The following is a 25,615-nucleotide window of genomic DNA, read 5'->3' as shown; positions in this document are numbered from 1 at the left end:
GGTGCATTAAGTTAGTTGTTTAATTTTAAGATCCAGAAGGCCAGTTAATTCGTTGGTTCGAGGTCCTAGCATCTTATGATTTTAAAATTGAGCACAGAGCTTGAAGTTCCCATAATAATGCAGACGCCTTAAGTCGACGTCCTTGCTATAATAAAGAATGTTCTCACTATGCTAGTGCAAAAATAAGTTATGAACTACATGTAGTTCCAACATGTCCAACTAATAAAAACGTTTTAACGGTTGAAAAATGTAATGATAATGTTACTGTTAGTGGATCTTGCAGAAATGTTTATGATGTTAGTGGCAAACAATCAGTTACAACAACTAGTATTAGCTGTATAAATGAAGATAGGCCAATATGACAAGTGACGAAATGTGCCACAAAGTAAAAAGTCATGTAATTCATAAAGAATTTAAAAGTAAGGGTCCAGATAAAAACCCTGATGTAATCCCTGTTCAGTTTAAGATAGTAAGAGTTTGTACCAGATCTAAGGATTATTGTTGCAGTCAAAATGAGAAATACGACTCAGTTCACGAGATTAATTTTGAAAATGTTTCAAAATCTCAATTATCTGATAATGTAATCAGTAGAATTATCCAATGGAAAATAGATGGAGTTAAACCCATATGGGCAGATATATCCCATATGAGTCCTTGCATTAAATGTTATTGGTCAAGATTAAATTCTTTAATTCTTATCAATGGAATCTTATATAGGGAAAGCTATATAGGAAATATGATCTATATATTGTTCTTCCATCTTATTTTAAAAGCTTCGTGTTAAACCCAGTCCATAACATAGTGACCGGTGGTCATCTTGGTGTAAGAAAGATTCTATCAAAAATTAAACAGAGATATTTTTGGTATAAAATGAGACAGGATGTTAAATTTTGATGTGGTAATGTGTTTACCTTAGAAAATTATTTATTTTCTTAATGTAATAACTTGTGTTTTAGCCGTAATCATCAACACATCCCAGCTTTGCAATAGTTTATTTACGAGAGGAGCCATATTTTATTGTGTATTGGCGGTCTATTACACGCGATTGCCTGTGAACATAACAAACGTTTTGATTGGTTTATCAATTGACCAGAAAATTATTAATATAAGGTTGGCGAAACGAAATTTAGATTTATTCTTACCGCCTGAGCAGTCGGAATTTAGCCGTTCTTATTTTGTGACACTATGGTATGCGGGATATTTATGTTTAAAAAACAAAACTCTAAACCTCCTTACACATGACAATTGTTTGTTTTGAAGACGACATTCGACCTACGGGAAAGTCCCGTCAGCTGTCGTTCCATTTAGTCCACTTTCTATCGATACGATACTATGAGAGAGGTTTTCTGGAAATCTACTTTCACTTTAGCACAGATAAATATTATAGATGATTACGGCACATTGTATATAAATATAAATGCATTTTTTATGATGATTTGTACATGTTTGATTATATATATAGACGTTACATAAAATGCATCTGAACTTTATACCTCACTTATTATTTCAACCATATACCAACTAAAAGGATTCATGCAAATTATGTTCGATTGAGCCTCCTTATTCAATGGTACTTACTTAATGGGCGAAATCGTAACAATATAAACAGTGAACATATATTTTCTATTAACATTTTTAAATTTTGAGGCCATTTAAAACTACCTTTTTCAAAAACTTATTACACATGTTACATATCATGCCTTGTTTCCGCACTAATAAACATGATCTATATAGACACTCTGTGTAACTTTAATATAGATATAGTTACACGTAGAAGGAAGTTATAAATAGCCAGATAATAAGTGCATACACTCTATTGAAATAAATGCAGTTGAGCATAAATCGCTTGACTATCATTATTACCTAATACACCTATTAAATGGATATTTTATTTTAATCAAGGTAAGTTGACTGGCTCTTGGATTTCAGTTATTTTGTGAATCGTTCAAGAAGTACCCGTTACTAAATTGCGTAGTAATATATTCATTATATATAAAAGGTCAAAATAATAAGCTATATACATATTTATCTTGATTTGTGTTTTATGGTTTTATGATTGCAATGCGAATATAGTCTACGTTTTGTTCCATGTCAGACATAAACAATGAGCTATTTCAAAACTTTATTGTTGTAAACATGGTAAATACGTTGCAAACAGAAAATGTATTGTCAGTTATCGATTGAATTAAACACGGTAACACAGATTAGTGTTTAACATAATTCAAATGTACACACAATTGTATTATTTATTTAATATATGAATAGTATACATTTGAGATAACACATTCAGGACTACACAAAATAATTGAATACATAATGAAAAATCCTCGTCTCATAACCTTCACACATGGTTCTTAAGCTTCCGGAATAAAGATTATTAGGACGGTTTATATTCATCTGACATTAGCAATCTGCATTGCTATATTAAGATTATTCCAACATCTGCGTTAAATTTGGAGCGATAGATTAAGGCATATATGTTTACCTTCTAATGAAGGAGTTGATATAGATGGACTCAGGTTGATTGTTTTGCCTTTTAATGAAGGGGTTAATACTTACTTATTCATGCAGTCACGAAAAAGGGAGGAGTATTGAATGCTCGCGTAGTATTAAGTTTAACTTTTCATTTGTTTATTTCTAGAACACAAGAAAATCATGTTAACTTTGCATAAAAGTAGCTGAAAATTATGTACATGTTAATACATTTTTTCAGTGTCATTTATAATTTGTTAGTACATTTATACATACGTGATAAATATACTGACTTAAATACGGCATACACATCTGTGTATTGTTCAAAACAGTATTTGTCAATCGCGATCGTGAGGTATGTCGATTTTGATTGTCGTTGGTTTGCTGTCTCCTTGACTATGATATTTTTCTACCTAGCTACTGCTCATTATTATCAGAATTTTAGATATAATAATATTATAAATACATTATGATGTATATATTTTGTATTCAATAAATAGTTAAACCGAAATGTTTGAGACATTTGTTATACACAGTACAATTTAAATAAAGCGAGCAAGAATTAAATAATGTTATTAATTTATGGTTGTTTCATTTGCACACACAACATGAATAAATCACCTTCCTTTATTACCAAATGGAAAAAGATCATGTGCAAGTGCACAATGATTTCCGATCAAACGTGAAAGTTTCAAACACTGATAAATGTATGACAATTAAAATAAATATTTGGGTTTTAAAACAAGAAGATGTAGGTTTGAAACAACTCTCCACCAGAATCCAAATGACATAGAAGTTAAATATTGTATATCACTATACTATCTTCATCAATTAACTTAGCCTATGTTACACAACAAACAATAGAATGGCATGAATTAACAAATGCAAAACAAACAAACGAAAAAACTAACGAGCTAATAGTATTTCATTTGTAATAACAAACGAAAAACAAATATGGTATACAGCAAAAAACCATGGCACTGAATGACATGTTCCTATTCTTTTGTCAGAAACATTAAATTCATCCATTGACTGGGACAATTTAGGTGAACGTTTGTATGTAATGACCACTGCTCATTATGTACTTTTTAAAGACACTTAAACTATGGGGTCACCAAAGGTTCTCAACACCTTAATAAAGTAATTCGAAAAATTAATCAGAAATAACACGATGTTTTGATTGATATCAATTATATAAATCAAAACATAAAGGTTATTCCTGATTAATTTTTCGAATTATTTTATAATTAAAGGCGTTAAGAAACCTTTGGTGATCCCACAGTTTAAATGTCTATCGTAGGTTCGTCGTGAACAGTGGTCGCTACAGAGAAACGTTCACGTAAATTGTCCCAGTCAATGGATGAATTTAATGTGTCAATCAATGGCCACAGCCACACTGTTTTGAATGTCATTCTAAACATGATATATTTTATTTGTTATAACACTAAGAACAATTGGTATGTATGTCAGTTTCGCAACTCTTTACCAGAGCTTTCAACAAACGACAACACATATACAAGATGGCTAGCTTCGAACAGTTAAGTGGATATTCTATAATACCCTATACCCTTTAGTTACCACTGTATTTATAATCATCTTTTTAAATATTTCATATTGTTAGTTCTTTTCTTCAGAAGTTCAACTAAAGGTGCACAATGACAACAAATCAAATGAAAGAGGAAATTAATATTATCCGAATTCTAATCGTAATTCACAAACATATCACTGTCATTCAAAGGCAATTAATTGACCACCATCTTACAAATCTAACTTTATCGTTTACACAACTACTTAATAAGTATGGACATGAACTTTACCATTTATGTTATACTAAGTACAAATGCTGCCAATGTGGTCCTATCGACATTTTGCCAAATCAACAAGTTCTTACTACAAAGGATTATGGAGTTCTTTTTGAAATAGATAGTTCTAGTCGTATTGCTGGTCACATATCGAAACCATCTCGTAAATGCTGCAATTTTGCAAAATCAAACGTCAGTCCAAGCGATTTAGATTTCAGTTTGCTAACAAAAGTTCTTTTACATTGCTGTCAGGACCTGTTTTGGCAGCATTGCCTTGAAGCCAAAGGTTTAACTTTAGAACAGTTTTTAAATGCCAACAAACACAAGATATATCACATGTGGAAAACGTATATATCATGTCCATCATGTGAAAATGGAAGAGTTCCAGGACCAAAGTCACTAAGCTTAACTGAATATAACTGGAATTGTCTGTTTGTGTCGACTACAACACCACTGTACCCGTCTTCATTTACAGCAAAACGTGGAATAATGGTCAGTCAGCTTGATCCAGACCTTGCATATAAGCTTATGTCAACTTTCTGTGAAATCATTGAAGCAATAGAGTTATTACGACAGTTTCGGAATCGGTTTGCGCACCCTACCGATTTCCAAGTAAAAACGTGTGAATTTGCAAAGATTTGGTCAGCTATTGAAAACGCTGTTTTACTCATAGCAGATGTATATGGCCAGAGAAAAGAAGTTCAAAATGAATTGTCAAATGTTGGCAGTCCATATTTGGATTTCTCCACTGAGAAACTGGAGTTAACAATACAAGCATTGCAAACCAATAACGTGAGTTCTATTGCTTTACACTATATTTTGTTTTTAATAATAAGGGTTTATTCGATTACCCGAGTACTGATTAACATGTTTACATGAATAAAAGTAATAGACTTACGTTAGTTCATTGATTTGTCAGTTCGAACAGTTTGTCGAATTGCTATAACCAAGTAAGGTTCGATAAATTCTTTAATGTTTTTGTATAATTTTTGTAAAACATTATTAGTAATATTACTAAGAATGTAACATTTATTGTTTTTTTTATTTTATTGTAAACCTTTGCCAAATTAACAAAAACAAATTGTGTACACTACTAGTACCCGCTTTGTCATGTTCACACCCTGACGGCACAATACCATCATTGCATCGAGTATTCACTTAACAATTTATATATTCATGTATGTAAACAAGGTCTATATTGTCAATTGTGCTTAATATTTGAAGGTATAAAACAGCACTATCATTCTTTTTTACGGATGTAAATTTATGCATGTTTGATTTGGGTACTCCTCATATCGAAATCATGAATTGTTAAGTTAAAAACTTGTTTTTATTCGAGCGACACTGATTAGTCTTTTGACAATGAACTGGCGTAAATACAAAATTGAATCATAGTATCTATGATGAGTTTATTTACAACCACTGGGTCGAGGCTACTGCTGGTGGAGTTTCAATTCCCCGAGGGTATCACCAGCCCAGTAGTCAACACTACTGTGCTGACATGGATTATCAGTGATATGGTTATATTCATAAATTAACTGTTTACCAAACTTTTGAATTTTTGAACTACTAAGGCTTTTCTTTATCAGGAATAGATTACCTTAGCTGTATTTGGCAAAACTTTTAGGAATGTTGGTCCTAAACGCTCGTCGATGCCACTGCTGGTGGACGTTTCGTCCCCGAGGGTATCACCAGCCCAGTAGTCAGCACTTCGGTGTTGACATGAATATCAATTATGTGGTCATTTTTATAAATTTTCTGTTTTAAAAAACTTTGTATTTTTCAAAAAAATAAGGATTTTCTTACCCCAGGAGTAGATTACCTTAGCCGTATTTGGCACAACTTTTTGGAATTTTGGGTCCTCAATGCTCTTCAACTTTGTATTTGTTTGGCTTTTTAACTATTTTGATCTGAGCGTCACTGATGAGTCTTATGTAGACGAAACGCGCGTCTGGCGTATAAAATTATAATCCTGGTACTTTTGATAACTATTTACACCACTGGGTCGATGCCACTGCTGGTGGACGTTTCGTCCCCGAGGGTATCACCAGCCCAGTAGTCAGCACTTCGGTGTTGACATGAATATCAATTATGTGGTCATTTTTATAAATTTTCTGTTTTAAAAAACTTTGTATTTTTCAAAAAAATAAGGATTTTCTTACCCCAGGAGTAGATTACCTTAGCCGTATTTGGCACAACTTTTTGGAATTTTGGGTCCTCAATGCTCTTCAACTTTGTATTTGTTTGGCTTTTTAACTATTTTGATCTGAGCGTCACTGATGAGTCTTATGTAGACGAAACGCGCGTCTGGCGTATAAAATTATAATCCTGGTACTTTTGATAACTATATTCAACTTCTTTATTTATTTGGCCTTTTTTAAAACTTTTTTGGATTCGAGCGTCACTGCTGTGTGTTTTGTAGACGAAACGCGCGTCTGTCGTAAATACAAAATTTAATCCATGTATCTATGATGAGTTTAATTGGACGTGTTTGAGCCTGTTTTGCTATGATTTAATAGCATGTTAAATCAAGTTGGTGAAACTATATAGTAAATAAGGATACATCTACAGAATAAGCACAGAATGGAAAATTATACAATCATCAAAAATACATGTCTATCAGAAAGCTATCGAAATATGTGCAATTGACAACATAACACACTATTTAAGTTGTACCCATATAGTACATTGTAGTCACAATTAATAATAGTGTTATTCTTTTATCATTTAATGTACTTCCCATTAGTTGACTAAATAAGAGTGAGCGTGGTTGATTACATAAATTAAAATCATTTAACTTCAAAGACCTGAAGACAATTTGGGCACATTTGTAGCTTATTTAAATTCCAAACATGTAGCACAAATAATAGATAGTGATACTTTATATTTAAGAACATACAAGAACAACATGAACAACGTTTGGATCATATTGACCAAGTTGTGAGCAACATGCAAACTGAATTCAAGAGGGAACTAAGAGAAATGAACAGAACGTTTAGACAATTTACGTATGAAAAACGATCATGGAATGAGCTAAAAGGTAATGTACTGCTATAACTTAGATAATACTCAAACATGTAGAATAAAATATTGAATATTCTTAGACTATTGGATACGTTTAACTTTCCGTGGCTACAATTAGGTTCTTTTAACTCTTTACATGTACCTTTATCGTCACATAATTGTATCCGAAAATCCGAAATAAGCAACAGCACGGGTACAATTAGTATTGCAGGTACTGTTTATACTTCACAAACTTCTCAGTTAACATCTGTTGTGGGTAGTGTTCTTGTTCTCCATCAATTGGGTTTTTTTGTACTGTTTTATGAACAGTTCAAGTTTTTTTTCGTCAATTATGTTGTCTGGTTTTATTTGTTTACCCCATCAATATCTACTCACTTTTTTAATTGAAACTGATTTTTCTGCTTTGTATTTGTTTTGTTTTTTTATGATTTTAGACGCTTTTGTTATTATATAGTGTAAATGGCATTATATTTTGCTGTTGATCGATTGTTATATATATTTTTTTTCCCTGTATATTTGCAGGTAATGAGGTTCAGGTAAAGGCTACATTAGCAGCAGAAGAGTCGACAACAACTATCGTGTCGTCAATTGTTAATTCTTTAAAAGGTATCTAAGTTTTCATGTCAAATAATTTATTGTAATGGACGCATTGAAATATTCTGCTATTGCTGGCGATGACATCCCATTGAAACGGTATGGTTTTTATCTTCATACCGTTATCTTAGTGTTTTCCAAACTAGTTTGTATTGTTGTCAATATAATAGAGTTCTATGCGACTGCAAAACAGGTGTGAGATTTAGCTAAATATATAACCAGGATTCGATCCTCGTTGTCTACAAAAGGTACCAAATCAGGAATATGACAGTTGTTTTTGTGTTCGTTATTGTTGGGCTTTTGATTTTGGAATTTCATAAAGGACTTTCTGTTTTGAATTTACCTTTAGTGTTAAAGATTATTTTACATTTTGGTAATGATAAGTTTTAGATTATATTTAAACTGTATGGTACAATATATCACCATTCCATTTTCCTGTCCAAGTGCAGGAGCCTTTTCTGTTTTTTTAACATATCGTGTTCGTTAGTTTTTAATAAGCAAATTGTCCTGTTGATTACCTTAAACGCAAATTTTTAAACCTTTCTATAATTATTATAAAGAATATAAGCATTGCTATTTGTTTTACAATAGACGCATACCGTCATAAGATATGACTTACATTACATTTTATACCATCGAAAGAGCAGAAATCTATGTGATGTCTTGTTTTGTTTTTCCTTATAGACATTGGCTGAACCCTTTTAACCCATTATATTGTTTGAGATAAGAATACACTAGATGATATATAACTTCAATTCAACAATTAAAATGAATTTATCAATAAAGTAAAGTTAAAGTCAACGAGTATTTAATACACTAACGCAAATAATGTCAATATAAGATGGGGATAGAAATTTATCATTCGTGAAACAATTTTAATTAAAGGGAAAGGTAAAGGCAACAGTACTCAGACTCTGACTTCTCTTGAACTAAGTTTTAATGTGCGTATTGTTAAGCGTATACTTTTCTACATTGGCTATAGATGTATAGGGGGAGGGTTGAGATATATTAAACATGTTAAATTCTGCCACATTTTTGCGCCTATCCCAAGTCACGAGCCTCTGGCCTTTTTTAGTCTTGTATTGTTTTTAATTTTAGTTTCTTTTGTACAATTTGGAGTTTAGTATGGCGTTCATTATCCCTTAACTAGTATATATTTGTTTAGGGGCCAGCTGAAGGACGCCTCCAGGTGCGGGAATTTCTAGCTACATTGAAGATCTGCTGTTGTCTTTTCTATGGTCGGGTTGTTGTCTTTTTGATACATTCCCCATTTCCATTCACAATTCTAATTTTAGTAGTATACTGCTCTTCAAAAGTCATAATTTGATTGAGAGAAAACGAACAGTACATTGTTCTACAATAGGTGCAATGTCGTTCAAACTACTGGTGTGATTTTATCAAATGTGTTATTTTGAAAAGTTTCCAAATTCATTAGATGTAGAAAAGACTTTCGAGCCCCATTCATTTTGATATGGTTGCAATCGGTCCACAAGAGATACACCGTCTCCTCGTGATTGTTACAAACTGGGCAATACCATACATCCGTCTGAACATCTTTTAGCATCATCATAAACTTTAAAGCAGCTACGCAATCAAAATGCAATAATCCACGATCAAAGCGAATGTGTCAATAAAATGAAGTTTATGAAGAACATTCCATAATAAAAGGACAATTTATTAATTAAAAGGATTTCTTTATAAACATAGTCTGAACGATATTGTACCTATTATAGAACAATTTGCTGTTGTTTCCCTTTGACAATAACTCCTTAATGATTAATGTTCACAAAAAATAAATTGTCATCATCTTAAATTGTATATTACTTGCATTAATGTATATTGTAATGGTTGAATTTAATTTGCTTAGTTGATAGATCCATGTCAATTGATGAATTGAAGTTATATTCCATCTAGTGTATAAAAATTTCAAACAATATAATAAAGTAAAAGGGTTGAGCTAATTAACATAATAAATATATACCTTTTACCTCACTGCTATTTTTGGTTTCGGTATCGGTTTCAGTTTCGTTATCGGTATCGGCTTATGGTACACATGTCTATTAGGATCGAGTTCTAGGTTTTATTTTGGAAATCTAGTACAAAAAAAGAGGGAAGAAAGATACCAGAGGGATAGACAAAATCATAGATCGAACATAATCTCACGCCATGGCTAAAAATAAAAAGACAAACAGACACGCAATAGTACAGAAGACACAACATAGAGAACTAAAGACTAAGCAACACGAACTCCACCAAAAACTAAGGGTGATCGCTGGTGCTTCGGAAGGGTAGGCAAATCCTGCTCCAAATGTGACACCCGTCGTGATGCTTATGTTATTACAAATCCGGTAAATAGTCAAATTCGGTAGGTCACATTCATGAAAAGGGAAGGGTATTGTAGTTACGACATAAGGAACATATCCGATATAATCTGTGAAAAACTTCATTTATATTTGCTCCATTTGGAATACCAATTTGACTGTCAGTTTAGTCAATAGGTAACATTGCACAAGCTGGTTTTGAAAATGTCTTTTGAAATATAAACATTTATAGATAGAAATGAATTCGATTTAACAAAGAGTTTTTGGTTTAATTCTTCTAATAACTGTAGTCTCGTATAAATGTCTAAGGTCTCTTCAATGAGAAAATTTTAATTAAGAAAAGTATAACTTAACAGTTATTTAGCGATGACTACGATTGGATATTTATGTATTAAAATCACACATACAAAAGTGTTTTGTCGATACAGGTTTACCACGACGAATCAACTTGTCATTTGTGAATTTGAAGGATAGTTTTTCTGATGTTATAAAGAGGAATTTTTCAGGATCAGGTTTGTATAGAAACTAATTATTTTTCTAAAATTTTTTTAATGGAGGAGTGGATACCCACTGAAGTGAGAGTAAGAGAAGCAATTTATTTAGTCTTATAGTTAAGATTATATAACTTAAATCATTCGTGTGCGTAAAACGTCATGGGTAATATGTTGTTACATATTATCACATAGTTATTGGCATTTTTACATTATAGTGTTAGAAGTTAGAAGTAAGTCGTTATTACTGTGACTAAGTTCTCATATTGAGAGCAATGTATATATGCATGTAAACTATTAGGTAAACGGAAATGACGTTACCGAAAATAGCACTACCAGACACTTGCCACATATCAAACACTATAATACGATACAGCGTTAATGTAAGCGAACGCGTATATAATCAGAGACTATCGCATCCAACATTAATCGTCTCCCATTTGATGTCCAAAAAGATAAGATGGAAGGGTTGGAAATTGTTTGCGTGGAATATGAAATAGCTTTTTTCTTGCTCGTCATTTATTATTCACAATGCAATGCACAAGAAGATATTGGCACCTCATTACCACGATGAGGACATTGGCTACGGTTTATTGAAATTACATCAAATTCATTTGGATAGATTCTAATCCTGTTATAAATGTATTGCTTTTGAATAATATCGTCTGAATGCGTTTGTCTTATCTTAAAAAAGTTAGAGGAGTTAGTATAATTTATATCATATAATATGTTTAGTAAGCCATTACTTTTACCACACCCACATAACATTGACATAATGTGGTTCTTAAATTTAATTTGCAGATAACTCCGACTTCACTCGCAATCTTGTTGATGTAGAATCTGGTATTATGACAGGTATATGTACTAAGCTATGTTTATATTTTTGCCCAAAATTTCTGAAATACAACGGTTAATGCTCCGTCTTTCTAATATGCAAGTTACAAAATCTAGACAATAAAAAAATAGTTTAAAGTTAAATATGATATATGGCTGCTAGTAACTAAGAGGTTAAGTCATTGAGCGACAAGCTATTAGTGATTTATAGATTTTTGCAACACTCCAGGGACACAATTTGTACCTGCTTATTTCAAAGCTTTTAAAAAGCTTTGTATTTGATAACATTTTTTATATATTCCAGATCAAATAAATCCATACCGCTACCTATTTGATGAAAACGAACAACAAAGTTCAGGTAAAGTTATATTTCATGGCCAAAATAAAAGCAATGCATTCAGAAATTATTGAATACCATCCACAATTCGAGATTGCGGTTTTAAGATAAATTACTCGTAATGTTGTTTCTGTTTTCTGATTATGTATTTGTAAAAGTCACAATAGTCGAATAACTTACAACAATATCCCCTTATAAAAAACCTCTAACTTTATCAAATTGTTTTATTATTGGCCGATTTAAAAATTTGTATAATAATAGTAATAATCACAACTGAGATTTAATGGTTTAAATGCAAGAATTCGTGACTAGCGAAGAGGAACACAATATTCTTTTTAAGATCTGAAAGGAAAGCTGATATAATGTAGTATATTCATTTTGAAATGGATTCAGTATTTTGTACATCTAAATTGCGCAGTTTTGTCTACATACGTCATGTGTGTATCAAAGTCCGATTACTCAGCGTGACTTATTGTAACCTAAATGTACTTCCGAAACATTATGTCTTCTACCATTTTCATTTAAAAGTTTTAACTGAATATAAATTACATTTTTTAAACTTTTTTCGTCAATATGTGGTGCATTAAGTACACTCATAGTAGATACAAGGGTTAAAATAGTGAACAGCATACATGTGTTTCATTCACAAAGTGACACTCTCTTAAAAACATTAAAAGTATTAATAGAGAACAGATTTATGCAGTTAGAGAGTGGTTATATTGCTATTGTAGATGATGATACGCCAGGAAATGATCATAGAAGTATTGAAGGAGACTCATCAGATACTGGTATGTATTGCATATGATTGAAAGCATTCACTCCACTTTAACTAACGTATATAACTGTCTCATTAGAAAACATATCACTACTACTTGTTTAATATTTTCACTGTCAGTGGATTGTTTACAACAGCTAGCAGAGAATACATCAACGATGCTGTTCCCGCCCATGAAAAGAGATTTGAAACATGGCGTGACTGTATAGTTTTTTGGGGTTCGTCTTCTTATTAATTTTTTTCTGTTTAAGACACTGAATCCAAGCCTTATTTTTACGCATTGAAAATAACTGGGATTCATTAGCCAAATGCTTCAAACTAATTGATTCCATTGAAAAATTAAATATGCACTGATCGAGAATAAGAAACTGAAATCATTAAAAAACATCCATTTTAAGGTTGGTCAAGGTTTTTTTATAACTTGTTTTAACTATTTTTAATTTCAGTATGATATTATTAAAGGTACAATACCATTCATACACAATCATGTTTACCTACATTAAATTTACAATAGGACGAAAAGCTTACACACACTGTATTAACAATATCAATGATTATTAGCAATATTAATAAGAAGGTCACTATACACTTTTCACATTTTTCTACATACAGACGATGGAGATGGTGATTTATTACGCTGTGGCAAATGCAGTGAAGAGTTCAAATCTCTCAAACGATTTAAGCATCATAAAAAATCTCACATGGTTAGTACTGTACATTCATTTATGGTACCAATTTTTGTGGATTGAGGGAAACTTGCATTTTGTTGAATATTTTATTTCGTTGCTTTGTCAACGTTTGCATTAATATGCATTCCTTCAGACAATTTGTAATACCTTGACATTTAAATTCGTGGTTTCTCTGTTCAAAAGAAATTAAAAAAAATATTACCTCACGAATAATAATGAATCCAACGTTACATGAGTTATTGTGATTAGTAATATATATTCTGTTTATTAAATCACAAGGTGTACACGGTCTTGCTGATAAGAGTATATTATGCACATCTTTTCAAAGCTTATAATATGGAAATAATAATCCAATGTTTATTAGTTCTGAAATTAGCTAAATGCAAATAACTCAAAATTGTGAGTTAGAGATTTCTTATAGTTTTATGATACTAGTAACTTAAAAACTAGACATATGTATATGAATAAACCAGATGTCAAATGTCTTACTATGAGGACTATATATACTATTTTTTATTGTATTAACACATACTTTTTTTAAGAAAAACACTCATAATATTTTGCTTTAATACTGCACTTGCAAACGACTTTTCTAGGTGAGTTAATGAATTATCAAGATAAACATTTCTACATTTTTGTAATAACTTAGGCGTTTGTAGGACGCCTTCTTTAATCGATCAAAACATTCAATAGTTCGAAACGTGTATAAATATTACTATTGTTCTGCATATTATCAAATGAGTATTCCTTATCATGTAAAATAAATCATATGAAAGATTTTCATACGTCTGCATAAAAATTCCTAAAGCAGTCAATATCGTCATGGTTTCTAAAATATTTTTATTCTATCTTGACCAATAGTAGTATATTTTAGAAAAGCTATTATTTAACTGTTATCTATATTTTTTTCTATTTCTATTTCTTTAGATAAAAGACCGGGATTTGAGACGTCAAAAAGGTATTTATACCCAGCTATGTTCTTTTTTGATGTTTTAATACCTTTTATAGAGCTCATGATATCACCTCTTGGTTTTGAAAAGAGGTTTGTAGGGGCCTGTGTGGATACGAGTTTAGTTTTCTGTGTTCTGTTTTGAAGACGTGTTTTTCAATAATTAATCATATTTTCCATGGAATTAAACTGTGTCCTTCTTCTTGTCAATTCGTTGCTTTATTCATATAAGACAGGCTTCATACATTCAAGCACCTCTTAGACAGAATGAAAAGAAGAAATATACAAAATTCTTCAGTTTCATTTTCCGCTATCCACTGTATATTATAAAAGATATATATGTCGAAAAACACATATGGTACAGTCAAATTAATAGATGTTCTGACTGTTTAATTCAAAAAGTTTTAATTTAATGAAAAAAATGTGTATACATTGCGGAATTGCTATGAATTTTACATACGTTTCACTATCATAGATGGTGTATCAATTATTAATAACTATTTTGTTCGCCTCAATTTCAGATATTAATGCCACATTAACTATAAAGGGATTGCCAAGAAATATAGAGGAGGAAATTGTTAAATACAGTGATAAGATTCGTTCAATAAGAACCAGGGATAGATCTACTGCCGAAATAAAGATAGTTGACGAAACTCTCGGAAGTTTGATTATTTGGACGAAGATTTCTGTTGCTGTTTTCAAATCAAAGGACTTATTTCTTAGGGCTCTAAAAGAATTTTTAGACAAAACATTTTCCTACTTCCCGTTAGAAGATGACAATGATATTGATATGATGGTTTCAATACAAATAGATGAGGAAGAAATAGATGGTAAGTGTATACGTATTGATAAAAGAATGTGGTATGTGTGCCAACACTACAAACCATTAAAAGTCTGAAATGGCCTATATCTGTACTCGACTGTACTGATTTTTACTCGACCAGTCTGAATTCGTCTGAGATGTACTTGATAATACTCGACTGTAGTCTGAACCATACTTAACAGTCTGAATATATACTTGACCAGTACTTAACCATTTTATACGAGTCTGAACCGTACTCGACCTAGTCTGAACCGTACTCGACCTAGTCTGAACCATACTCGACCTAGTCTGAACCATACTCGACCAAGTCTTAACCAACCTAGACCTATTCTTTGTATCTATCAACTGATATTTAACAATTTAGGAATTTTTTTGATAAAAATGAAATTTTAACAACAACTTGAAATTAAAAATGTAATAAATTTATTCAATACAATATTGAAATTAAAATTTCACAATAATCAGTCATAATATAAATTCAACTCAATATTAATCAACACTTACATAATAATATATATATACTTTTAAAATATAAATAAAACAACCTGTTCAAATAATCTAAAACAATGAATTGTGACTAATATTTTCAATATTATTCAAAATTTTATGAATATTTCGGAAGTATTTTATGGTAACTGGACTATTTTCACCATTAACTTAAGCCTAGTATAGATTTATGGTGTCAGTTGAGTTCAGGTAATAATGCAGTGAAGGTTTTTTTTTATTAAGATATATATAAAATAGTATATAAAACAACTTAATAAATTTAAAAAAAATTGAGAGCTTAATTGTTTTGTTTTATTAAACCAAGAATTTAATATAATCATGATAATAGAATTTCCATAGCAATCCTTGATAACCTTTTTAAAAAAGGAAATGTATTCCAAAGTAACAGTAAAAAAAAGTATTTTTTGTCAAATTAACATGGCATACATAAAGCACTATAATATGTTCTAATTACCTCAGTACATGCATGTTTTACAGGTAAAAAGAAAGCCCTATGTTCTTAAATTCGGGTATTACTTATCTAGTACATACATGTATATTCGAAAGGCCTTGTTATTATATTAAACAGGATGTTGCAATTTTGAATCAATGTTATTTAGAATTTAATACCTCTGACCAGGTGTGATCTTATTTATGAGTTTGCCCCCAAGCAGAGGTTATACTTTATTTTTCACCACTAATCAGAAAAACAATTTTATTTATTTATTTAATTTTATTTTTTTTTGATATAAGTTATATATAATATATTTTTTTTTTATCCTAAATATAATCAGAGATATATTCCTTTTATAAGGTTATTTTTTTTATAAATTTTGTTGGCTGATGTTATATATGTCAGTTAAAAAGAAATTTATTTTAACAGTTAAAAAAGTAGAGGTTTTTTGGTCTAGTATGGTTCAGACTGGTCGAGTATTGTTCAGACTTTTGGTTAAGTATGGTTTAGACTGAAAAAATAGGTCGAGTACATGTCGAGAATGGGTTAAGACTGTTTCAGACTGGTCGAGTAATAGTTCAGACTATTTTCAACGGCAAAGATAAGGGTCAAGTACGATTCAGTTCAGTTAAGTATGGTTCAGACTGGGGTCGAGTAATGTCAAGAAAAAGTCAGACCAATTCAGACTGGTCGAGTAAAAATCAGTACAGTCGAGTACAGATATAGGCCATTTCAGACTTTAATGGTTTGTAGTGCAATGAGACAATAGATCAAAGTACAGCCTTGGTTCATACCGAAAAGCAAGCTAAAATGGGCCTCAAAATGTATAAATGTTAACAATTATAGATCAAATTACGGCCTTCAACATACATTCTATAGTTCACACCGAGAAGAAAGCTATAAAAGAGCCTTGAAATGATTCGTGTACACTAATTCAAACAAGAAATCAATTGTCAAATATGTATATAAAATAAATCACAAAAAACGAGAATCAATTATGAACCACACCAACAAACCATGCAAGCATTCCCCATTTCCATTCTCAATTTTATTTTAAGCACTTAACAACAGGCTCCTGACTACGTTTTTTTAACAAATTATCCGTCATGAAGTTGAGATGACGGCGCTTACTTGGTATTTATATATAAGCATTTGTATATCTGTTTAAACTTAACTTGTTCATCTATTTTATTGTTTTGTTCCTCTCATTTGAGACGGATTTGAACCACAATCATTATCTTGTATATTTTTGCCGGTTTAAAATTATACATGGATGTCAAGCACATTGGATATTCGTTGCAGTCATGTGCTATCAAATGTCAAATTTGGAGCATGTTGCTGATACGTAAACAAAGAAATCAGAATTAATTAAATTTATAAACTAATAAATACAAAATAATGCTATATAGAAAAAACAATCATTCTTGTCATGAAAAAGCAAACTAGAGTAAGTCGTTAATCTTATTTTGATTGATCAGAGAAAGCTACCGACTAATAAACCTATAGTAAACACAAAAGCCGATAATCGTTCCTTTATAGATACCTGTGTGTCATGTTTTGTTTCGTTGTTACAATTATACTCCCATTAGCTCAGCCCTCATGTTGCGTTTACGATCCCTGTCATATTCATTTCGTCTCTATTCCTGATTTTACTGGAACCTCAATGTTTTTAAGATGTATTATTCATGGCAATACGTTTATCATATATTTAAGTCGTTTAGCCCCGATACTTATTGATAAAATTAAGTCTAATACGTTCTGATTACAGCGCAATTGCTTTTCGTTTAGCATACTAAATTTCAAGCCTAGTATCGTTATTGATTTTTACTGTTTTCCTTTTCAGTAGACGACATGGGTGACTTCTTTCGCTGTGGAATTTGTTCAAAGGAATTCTATGCTTTAGCTGCATTTGAGTACCATAAAAAGAACGTATGTGGTCGAGGGGCTTCCAAGAGACAATCAGAAACTTTCGCTGCAGGTAACTAATGTCAAACACAGCTGTTTCATATATATTCATCATTTTTTGTGTTTCCTAAGGACCAATTGATCATAGCAACTGCATCTAATGTCGATAGACAAATATTTTCTATAAATATGAACATATCACTCTTTTTTAATAAAAAAGGTATCTTTAAAAAAGAAGATGCCAATGAGACAACTCTCCACAAGAGACCAAATGACACAGACATTAACAACTATAGGTCACCATACGGACTATAATATAAGAAAAGCCCATACCGAATAGTCAGATATAAAAGGCCCCGAAATTACAATGTAAAACAATTCAAACGAGAAAACTAACGGCCTTTATTCATTTATCATTGTTGGTGTTTCATTTTAGGAGATTTCTATACTAGTGATGAAAATGATGGAAAACGGACTTCAGACCGGAAATCTAAATCTCGAAAAACAAAGGAAAGTTATAATGTTCAAGGTGATACAATTAATCTAACGGATAATAGAGAGAGTAAAGATGCAAACACCCGTTATGATTTGCCATTTAGAAATCCCCCTGTTGAGCAACGTTTGCAAATGTATCAACATGCAGACACTGAAGTTGACATGAGCGTTTCTAGCTTTAAAGACCAGCTGCTGTCTATACAACATGTAGCTGGGTTTGAAGATAATGTAACTTGTGAAGAATCGAACACAATCATGGTGTCTGATGCTACTACTGATACTATAAATATTCAGCATAAAGAGTTACAAAGTGAAAACTATGTACAACGAAGAGCACATGAAAAAGTCAGTAGTGCTATACACAAACAAGTCGAGGAAGATGTTAGCATTGACGACAAATGCGATGTCAACGTACCAGGTGTTACTGTAAAAGATGTATTGAAATTCCTGATCAGAACTTTTGGTGGTGGATGTTCATTTGACGAATTTATGAGAAGGTGTAACCTCTTCCCTCTGGATGCCAATATTTGTGGTTGGTTTGAAAAGCGTAAAAACAGTTTCAATATATTCTGGGATGAAGAAGATATTTTATTTATTCAACCATACTACCCAAATATACAAACTTGTGCTCAGTGGAATAGCAAAAAATCACCAGGGAAGTGTCACAATTTGGGCTGTCAAGGTTTCCATATATGTATGCGCTTTGTCAAGGACATATGTCGGGATACAAATTGTCATTTGTCGCATACTTTCAGCAGTCAACACAATCTTCATTTGAAAGATACACTCGGTATTTCTGATTTCAGCGAAAATGATATTAAAGTAATCCTAAACTGTGCTTCACCTTCACTGTGTGTTGATTATATGTACACCAGTGGTTGCAAGGTAGTAGATTCAGAGAAGAGATGTCCACAACTTCATCTTTGCGCGCACAAATTACATTGGGATTGCCCAAACCCATGTCAATTCAAAAAATCCCATTCTACGGAGGATTTACATAATAAATGGGTTTTGAAATCATGCCATATGGGTGAGTGGCCAGAAGATCTAGTATTTCAAACCATACAAATTCCTACAGCAGATCCCATAGATGATGACGACCACTCAAATAGCTCTGAGTGTAGCCAAGACGAATCTGATACTTATGATATAGATGCCAACATATGTGAAAGTAATACAGATACTGGTTTCAAATACGGACCTCAGCATGACTCATTTAACATCGGACCAGATTTTAGCCATGACGAAGGTGATATCGATGATGCAGATGATAATACATTTGACAATAGTTTTCATAGTAAAGGATATTCTGGGGGATCTGCATCAAGTTATTCGATTGCTGTTGACCTTCCTGAAGGTAAAGCTGATACTTGTTATGAAAGTGTGTCTAGTGTTGATCGACATATGGGTTTTAAAGCACGCCAATCTCCTGCTTCATTACGGGATGATACGAAACGATCCGCCTTGAGCCAAGAAGAACTTGCTATTGGAGAGAACTTTGATAGTAGTAACAATGACGAACTTAATGAACAACTTGCGATTGCTCTATCAATAGACGATAATTCATATGACAGCATGTTCGGCCTTGATGCTAAAACCAGGACTATTGATGATGATAAGGACACAAAGAAATTGCATCATCGATTTAACATGACGGAAAAATCCAAAAACGTCTTTCAATCTACCATTAGTGATTTCTTAGATCTTCCGGAAACCGAAATCAAATCTCCTCAAAGCGACTCTGCTCATGACAAAGAAAGTCCTTCGGCACCATTAAAACAGGAACAACATAAGCGTAGTTTACCAGCAAACGTTCCAGATTCATTGGTTAAATCGACCCCGAAGTCATCATATGTAGATCCATCTAGACCCTATTATCAAGAGAGGCGTTTTTACTTAAGAAAAGATCAATCCGACAAAACAAAGATATGTGAATTCGTCACAAAAGAAAAGTGCACGAGACGATATTGCAGATGTCATCATATTTCCAGTGGAATGCCCTACCTTTGGCAAATAAGAATGTTTGGAAACTGGTTATCATTTGCCGTAGCAGAAAATGAGGCAATAGAAAAGGTTTTCTGTGATTTACAAGAACTGGTAGCAACAACAGTAAGATAGTTCTTTTATGTACACATGCGATTGACAATAATACTAATTATTTATTATAACAATTGATATAACATTTTGTCTTCAATGTACAGATTGTACATGCTACGAAAAATATTGAGTAAAACCTTACAGTGTATAAACCCTTAACACATTTGATAATTTGAAACAAAAACAGTAAATAGTTTATTGAAACACTCTTAGAAACACACTTAATAAAGCATGGTAGCCATAGATTTGTTTCCTTTTAAACACAGTTTGAAATAATCAAATATAAATCCCCAAACCATGGTTTAATGAAAACAAATATACGGCTGGCATGATTTTTTTCGATACAAATGGGACAAGTTATGTAATGTTGTTAACCGTGAAAGTCCTATACACATGAAAATGTTTTGGCTGTTCCATTTTACCCCCATATGATAATATAAGTAATATTATATAATTCAATAAAAAAAAAATTCAAATCACATTTTGCATCTATATATGTTCTTCTAGTGTAATTGTGTTGCATACTGAGGCGTACAAGAAGCTTTAACACATCCGGTGTTTGCATTTGATTTTTTGTTTCGATGCCATGTAAAGACGATAACATCGTATTGCGGAATTATCGTTTTATTAAATTTTACCACAAAAAATGAATTGAAATCGAATGATTTGTTCATTTTGCTTAAAAATAGAAATAACTATATTGTTTCTCAATCTTGGACTATGTTAACTGTGGGCTTTGATGTCGAAAATTGAGAATATATGGTAGTTTGATTAAATTAGGCGTAACGCGGAACAGCCAGTTTTGTGAATTAATGCGCTTGCGCTAAAAGTAGATATACTGTGATTATACTGGTGGACGATACATATGGGTCGTCATATTACAATTGCAAACAGTACAACTCAGGACCATTTATAAAATATAATTTTTCGTATAATTATAGAAAATAAACTACATAATTGTTTTTCAGATACGATACGACCGTAACTGGTACCGTTGTCGCATCCGATTTAACCAAATGAATGCAATCATCTACGAAGTTGAAGGTCAAGCAGCAGCTAATGAAGAACGTTGTAACATACGACGTTTAACTACAGCATCCTTTGTTGAAAAAAATCCGGCTGTTAGCTCCTTTCTTACAAATTGGAGGTGGTACTGGAAAAATGATGAAAATCAATGGATTAATTACGAAAGGGTAAGAGTTTGTCTTATTCAAATGTTATGAAAAATATTTACTTGATATATAACGAACGATCTAGCAACAAAACACTAACCAAATATCGTGGATGACATAATTATAGTTACTCCAAGAGTGATGTCAGCCATGATTGTTTACCTCATTATTTCCATCAAGCCGTTCATATAGCTCTCTATCACAATTGGTACGATCACGGGATCATTAACACATATATCATCAGCAGGGCATAAATGACAACACAGAATCCATTTTTTACCACATCGTTTGTTTGTTGTAAACTACTTGGATAGAGGTACTATGAGTAGAAAAACACTCACATGTTTTCTTGTATAACCTTATCCAGATACGCTGGTGAATAAATGTTTGGAAAGTTAAGTCTCATCCCCAAACAATGTGCATAGACATGTACCGTCACGTGGACAATACACTATTGAACAATCGTTTTGTAAATTAAGTTTGTTCTTTTTTTATTACTAGGATGCATTCTTGTTTACACTGGAAAAGAAGTATCTCACGGAACAGAAGACATATATATTCTTCAGAGATAACTTTTCATCAAAGTTTAAATTAGACTTCCTGAAAATGACTCAGGTTAACCTTGATACAGGCAAAGTCAGAGACATCATTCGACGCCCGCTCTTCGTATCAAGATATGATGTGCAGCAGGATAAGTTGTAAGTAGCGCAATGTGTACCAAGTCAGGAATATCACAGTTGTTGTCCATCGTTTGATGTGTTGTATCATTTAATTTTGCCATTTAATTATGGATTTTCTGTTTTGAATTTTCCTCTGAGTCCATTATTTTTTCTGATTTTACTTTTTGTCTCTATCACTCAATATATATGTTAAGTCTCGATTGGTCCTTAAAGAATTTGTATGTACCTTCATAAATCCCGAAAGCTCTTTCGTCAGTGCTGTAGAAAGTTTTGTTCTCAAGGAAATTTTATACTGAACGTGAGACGACGGCGCCTCATTTGTTTCAAAATAAAATGGAAAACAAATAGTCCATAAGACATCAATACATTTAGAATTTCTACCAAATTTAGAACTGATTCAAAATGAATTTCGTATATATTATTGATAGTTTGAATGACGGATACGCTTCCAAATTTCGTCAAAAGCAGTAATAAGAACAAACTATTTAAGATGATATATACGTTATTTTTTTCATCCTTGCTACTGTCAGTAAAATATACTCATGATACAAAAATATGTACGTCATAATTATGAAATTAAAACGTTCCATTACATATCCGACCTATCTCTTTGGCATTATATCTCCTTTTTAAACATTCAGGTTGACTGCGATTCAGAAATAACGTCATCTGAAATTCTCCTGCAGAAAAACACTTGCTCAAGTCTATATTGCCGTTTGGAAAACATAAATGCACAGCCATGTACCGTTAGAAAAGGGACGGCCCACCACGCATGGTCGTAAATAACTCCTCTCGTCGTTCAAAAGGGAACATACTAGTCAACCCAACATTTAAAAACTGTTTTTTTGTATGAACTATTGATTTTTTCCTCGTCCCGGACCTGCGTAAAAATGTTTGCTACTGAACGTTTAACAAATAATAATTATTCAATAACTCTCCCTCCTAACACGTGTCTTCTTTACTTTGAAATAACTATACGAATAACAATTTTATAAATTGATTTAATGTGTTAGAAATAATCTAGCTTAAGACAACTAAATTTATATTTTTCAGTCCAGAAAATCTTCCACTCCCTACTGTATTGAATTCACCAAAACCACCACATTTCTATAGTTGGGATTATTCTAATGACTTTGAGTTCGTAGAACTTGACACGAAGGAGGAAGAATACAGAGAGGTGTTTAACTCATTGCAGGAGTCTATGAGTACTTCCCGGTTTGAGTTCAGCATAATATATAGAATTCAGAATCGAAAACTATGGAGTGAATTTGAGACGTAAGTTTAACTAGTGAGCAACATGAATAATAATACGAAAATCATTCGGCAAACATCACGATATGTGCCGTCTGCATATAGTTTACGCTTCTTTTACTCTAGTTTTTAAGAGTGAGCCATTAGAGCACCATCATTTAAATAATATAATTTTGAGATATTACTTCCTTTTTGTTTTAGCAACAAGCTTCATTTTTTTTATTATTTGATACTTCAAGTAAACAAAATCAAAATATATCATGGCAATGATTCGAAATTAACTTATCATACAATAAATAAAGCGACATGTTAGTTCATCGTAAAAATGAATCAGGACTCTGGACAGACATCGAAACACCATATTTCAATCGTGGTTTTACCAGAATTTATATATAAAAGACGGACGAAAGATACCAGAGAGCCAGTCAAACTCATAAATTGAAAACTCCATGTTAAATGATTCGCCGTGCAAGTGCTTTACCAATATTGAGTCTGACATGCATAAACAATTTATAGGTACTGTTCCTTATAGAATTAATAAGAGCATGCATGTGCCAAGTCAGACATATGCCAGTTGTTATCCATTCGTTTGGTGTGTTTGTGCTTTTGCTTTTGCCTTTTGATTACGGACATTAGTTTTTAAATTCCTCGGAGTTTGTTCGTTTTTTGCTATTTTACTTTGTTTGTGTTTATATCGTAGAAAGAAGAAGCTAATGTTAGCTGATGTCGAACAAGATGGTAGAAGTCATGATATTGGTGAAAGACATTTATTCCATGGTACTGATTCATTGGAAACCTGTTATGGTATCTGCACAAATAATTTCGACTTCAGAACCAGTGGTCGCAATGCAACCATGTATGGTCAAGGTTCATATTTTGCCGTCCATGCCGAATATAGTCATAGTTACACAAAAGCAAATACGTCATCAGATAATCGTATCATGTTTAGATCCAAAGTTCTTGTCGGTCAATACACAAAAGGTAATCCTTCCCTTCGCCGGCCTCCTGAAATTCCAGGACAATTCCATAAATTGTACGATTCATGTGTAGATGATGTACAAAGTCCACAGATTTTCGTAGTGTTCGACAGGAACCAATGTTATCCGGAGTACCTAATCATGTACAAAGACAGAGAAACAATAAGTCAAACAAGCGGCCATTCCATGACGTATGCACTTTCTGAAGAAACGCGCGTGGTGACTTCATTATCATCACAACAAGGCGATGCACGAGACAGTCAATATATTCCAGGAAGTAAAAGCTCTTTAGAAAAATCAAAAACTTCTTTAAGGAAACCAAAATCGGTTTCAAAGCATCTTTAAATTAAATCAGCCTTGAAAGAGAACGTTAGAGATCAGATAATATACAACTTGAACTTGTGATACAATAGATATGTAAGTGTATACAAACACTGTGTGAAATGTTACATTATATTGTATATTGTAAAATTTAATTTATTTTCCATAACTACTGTACATAGCGTAAATGTATTTATACTTTCTTACATTCTCAACAAATAAAACTACTAGTGTATGCCACTAGCTGTGAAAAAATCCATAGTCCAGCAGATCTAAACTTAGTTCTATAAGTTTGATACACCTTGATTAGTTACTCTATAATACCTGGACCACTTAGAAAGAGAACAGATTCTGAAATGTGTTATCAATATGAAATTTCTGTATCAGCATTTTGTTAATTTTAATTTGATTTGATACAAATGTAGATTTATTTATTTATTTTACGCGGTCAATCCAGTTAATGTAATCTCCTGTAAAGTATAAGTTTACCTATATAAATAGTAGTGGAAAGAATGCTAGTGCTTCCAAGACTACAATAATTGTCACATGTTTATTCAATCTAGATTTCAGATGTATATAAGCTATGACTTTGATAAGTTAAAAATGAGTGCTGACCGGTTTTTTAAAGGAGTTTGAAATATAAAGTTTGTGAAAAAATGCATTGCA

The 25,615-nt window shown here is 32.1% G+C and overlaps 1 protein-coding gene across 1 annotated transcript; it reads left to right on the top strand.

The window, feature by feature from the left end:
* The first annotated feature begins 1,777 nt into the window (after positions 1-1,777).
* LOC143054613 (uncharacterized) lies at positions 1,778-25,610 on the top strand. Its single transcript, XM_076227627.1, has 17 exons — positions 1,778-1,902; positions 4,107-5,066; positions 7,167-7,314; positions 7,821-7,904; positions 10,642-10,725; positions 11,506-11,559; positions 11,843-11,896; positions 12,607-12,663; positions 13,263-13,354; positions 14,267-14,297; positions 14,810-15,118; positions 17,895-18,029; positions 18,393-20,560; positions 21,517-21,741; positions 22,222-22,418; positions 23,454-23,675; positions 24,352-25,610. The coding sequence occupies exons 2-17, from the start codon at positions 4,128-4,130 to the stop codon at positions 24,971-24,973; spliced, it is 5,421 nt and encodes a 1,806-aa protein (XP_076083742.1). The 5' UTR covers positions 1,778-1,902; positions 4,107-4,127; the 3' UTR covers positions 24,974-25,610.
* Positions 25,611-25,615: the final 5 nt, after the last annotated feature.

Source organism: Mytilus galloprovincialis, chromosome 12, assembly GCF_965363235.1.
Source record: "Mytilus galloprovincialis chromosome 12, xbMytGall1.hap1.1, whole genome shotgun sequence".
Classification (NCBI taxonomy): Eukaryota; Metazoa; Mollusca; class Bivalvia; order Mytilida; family Mytilidae; genus Mytilus; species Mytilus galloprovincialis.
Note: the sequence above shows the minus strand (reverse complement) of the source record. Positions and strands in the feature narration are given on the sequence as shown.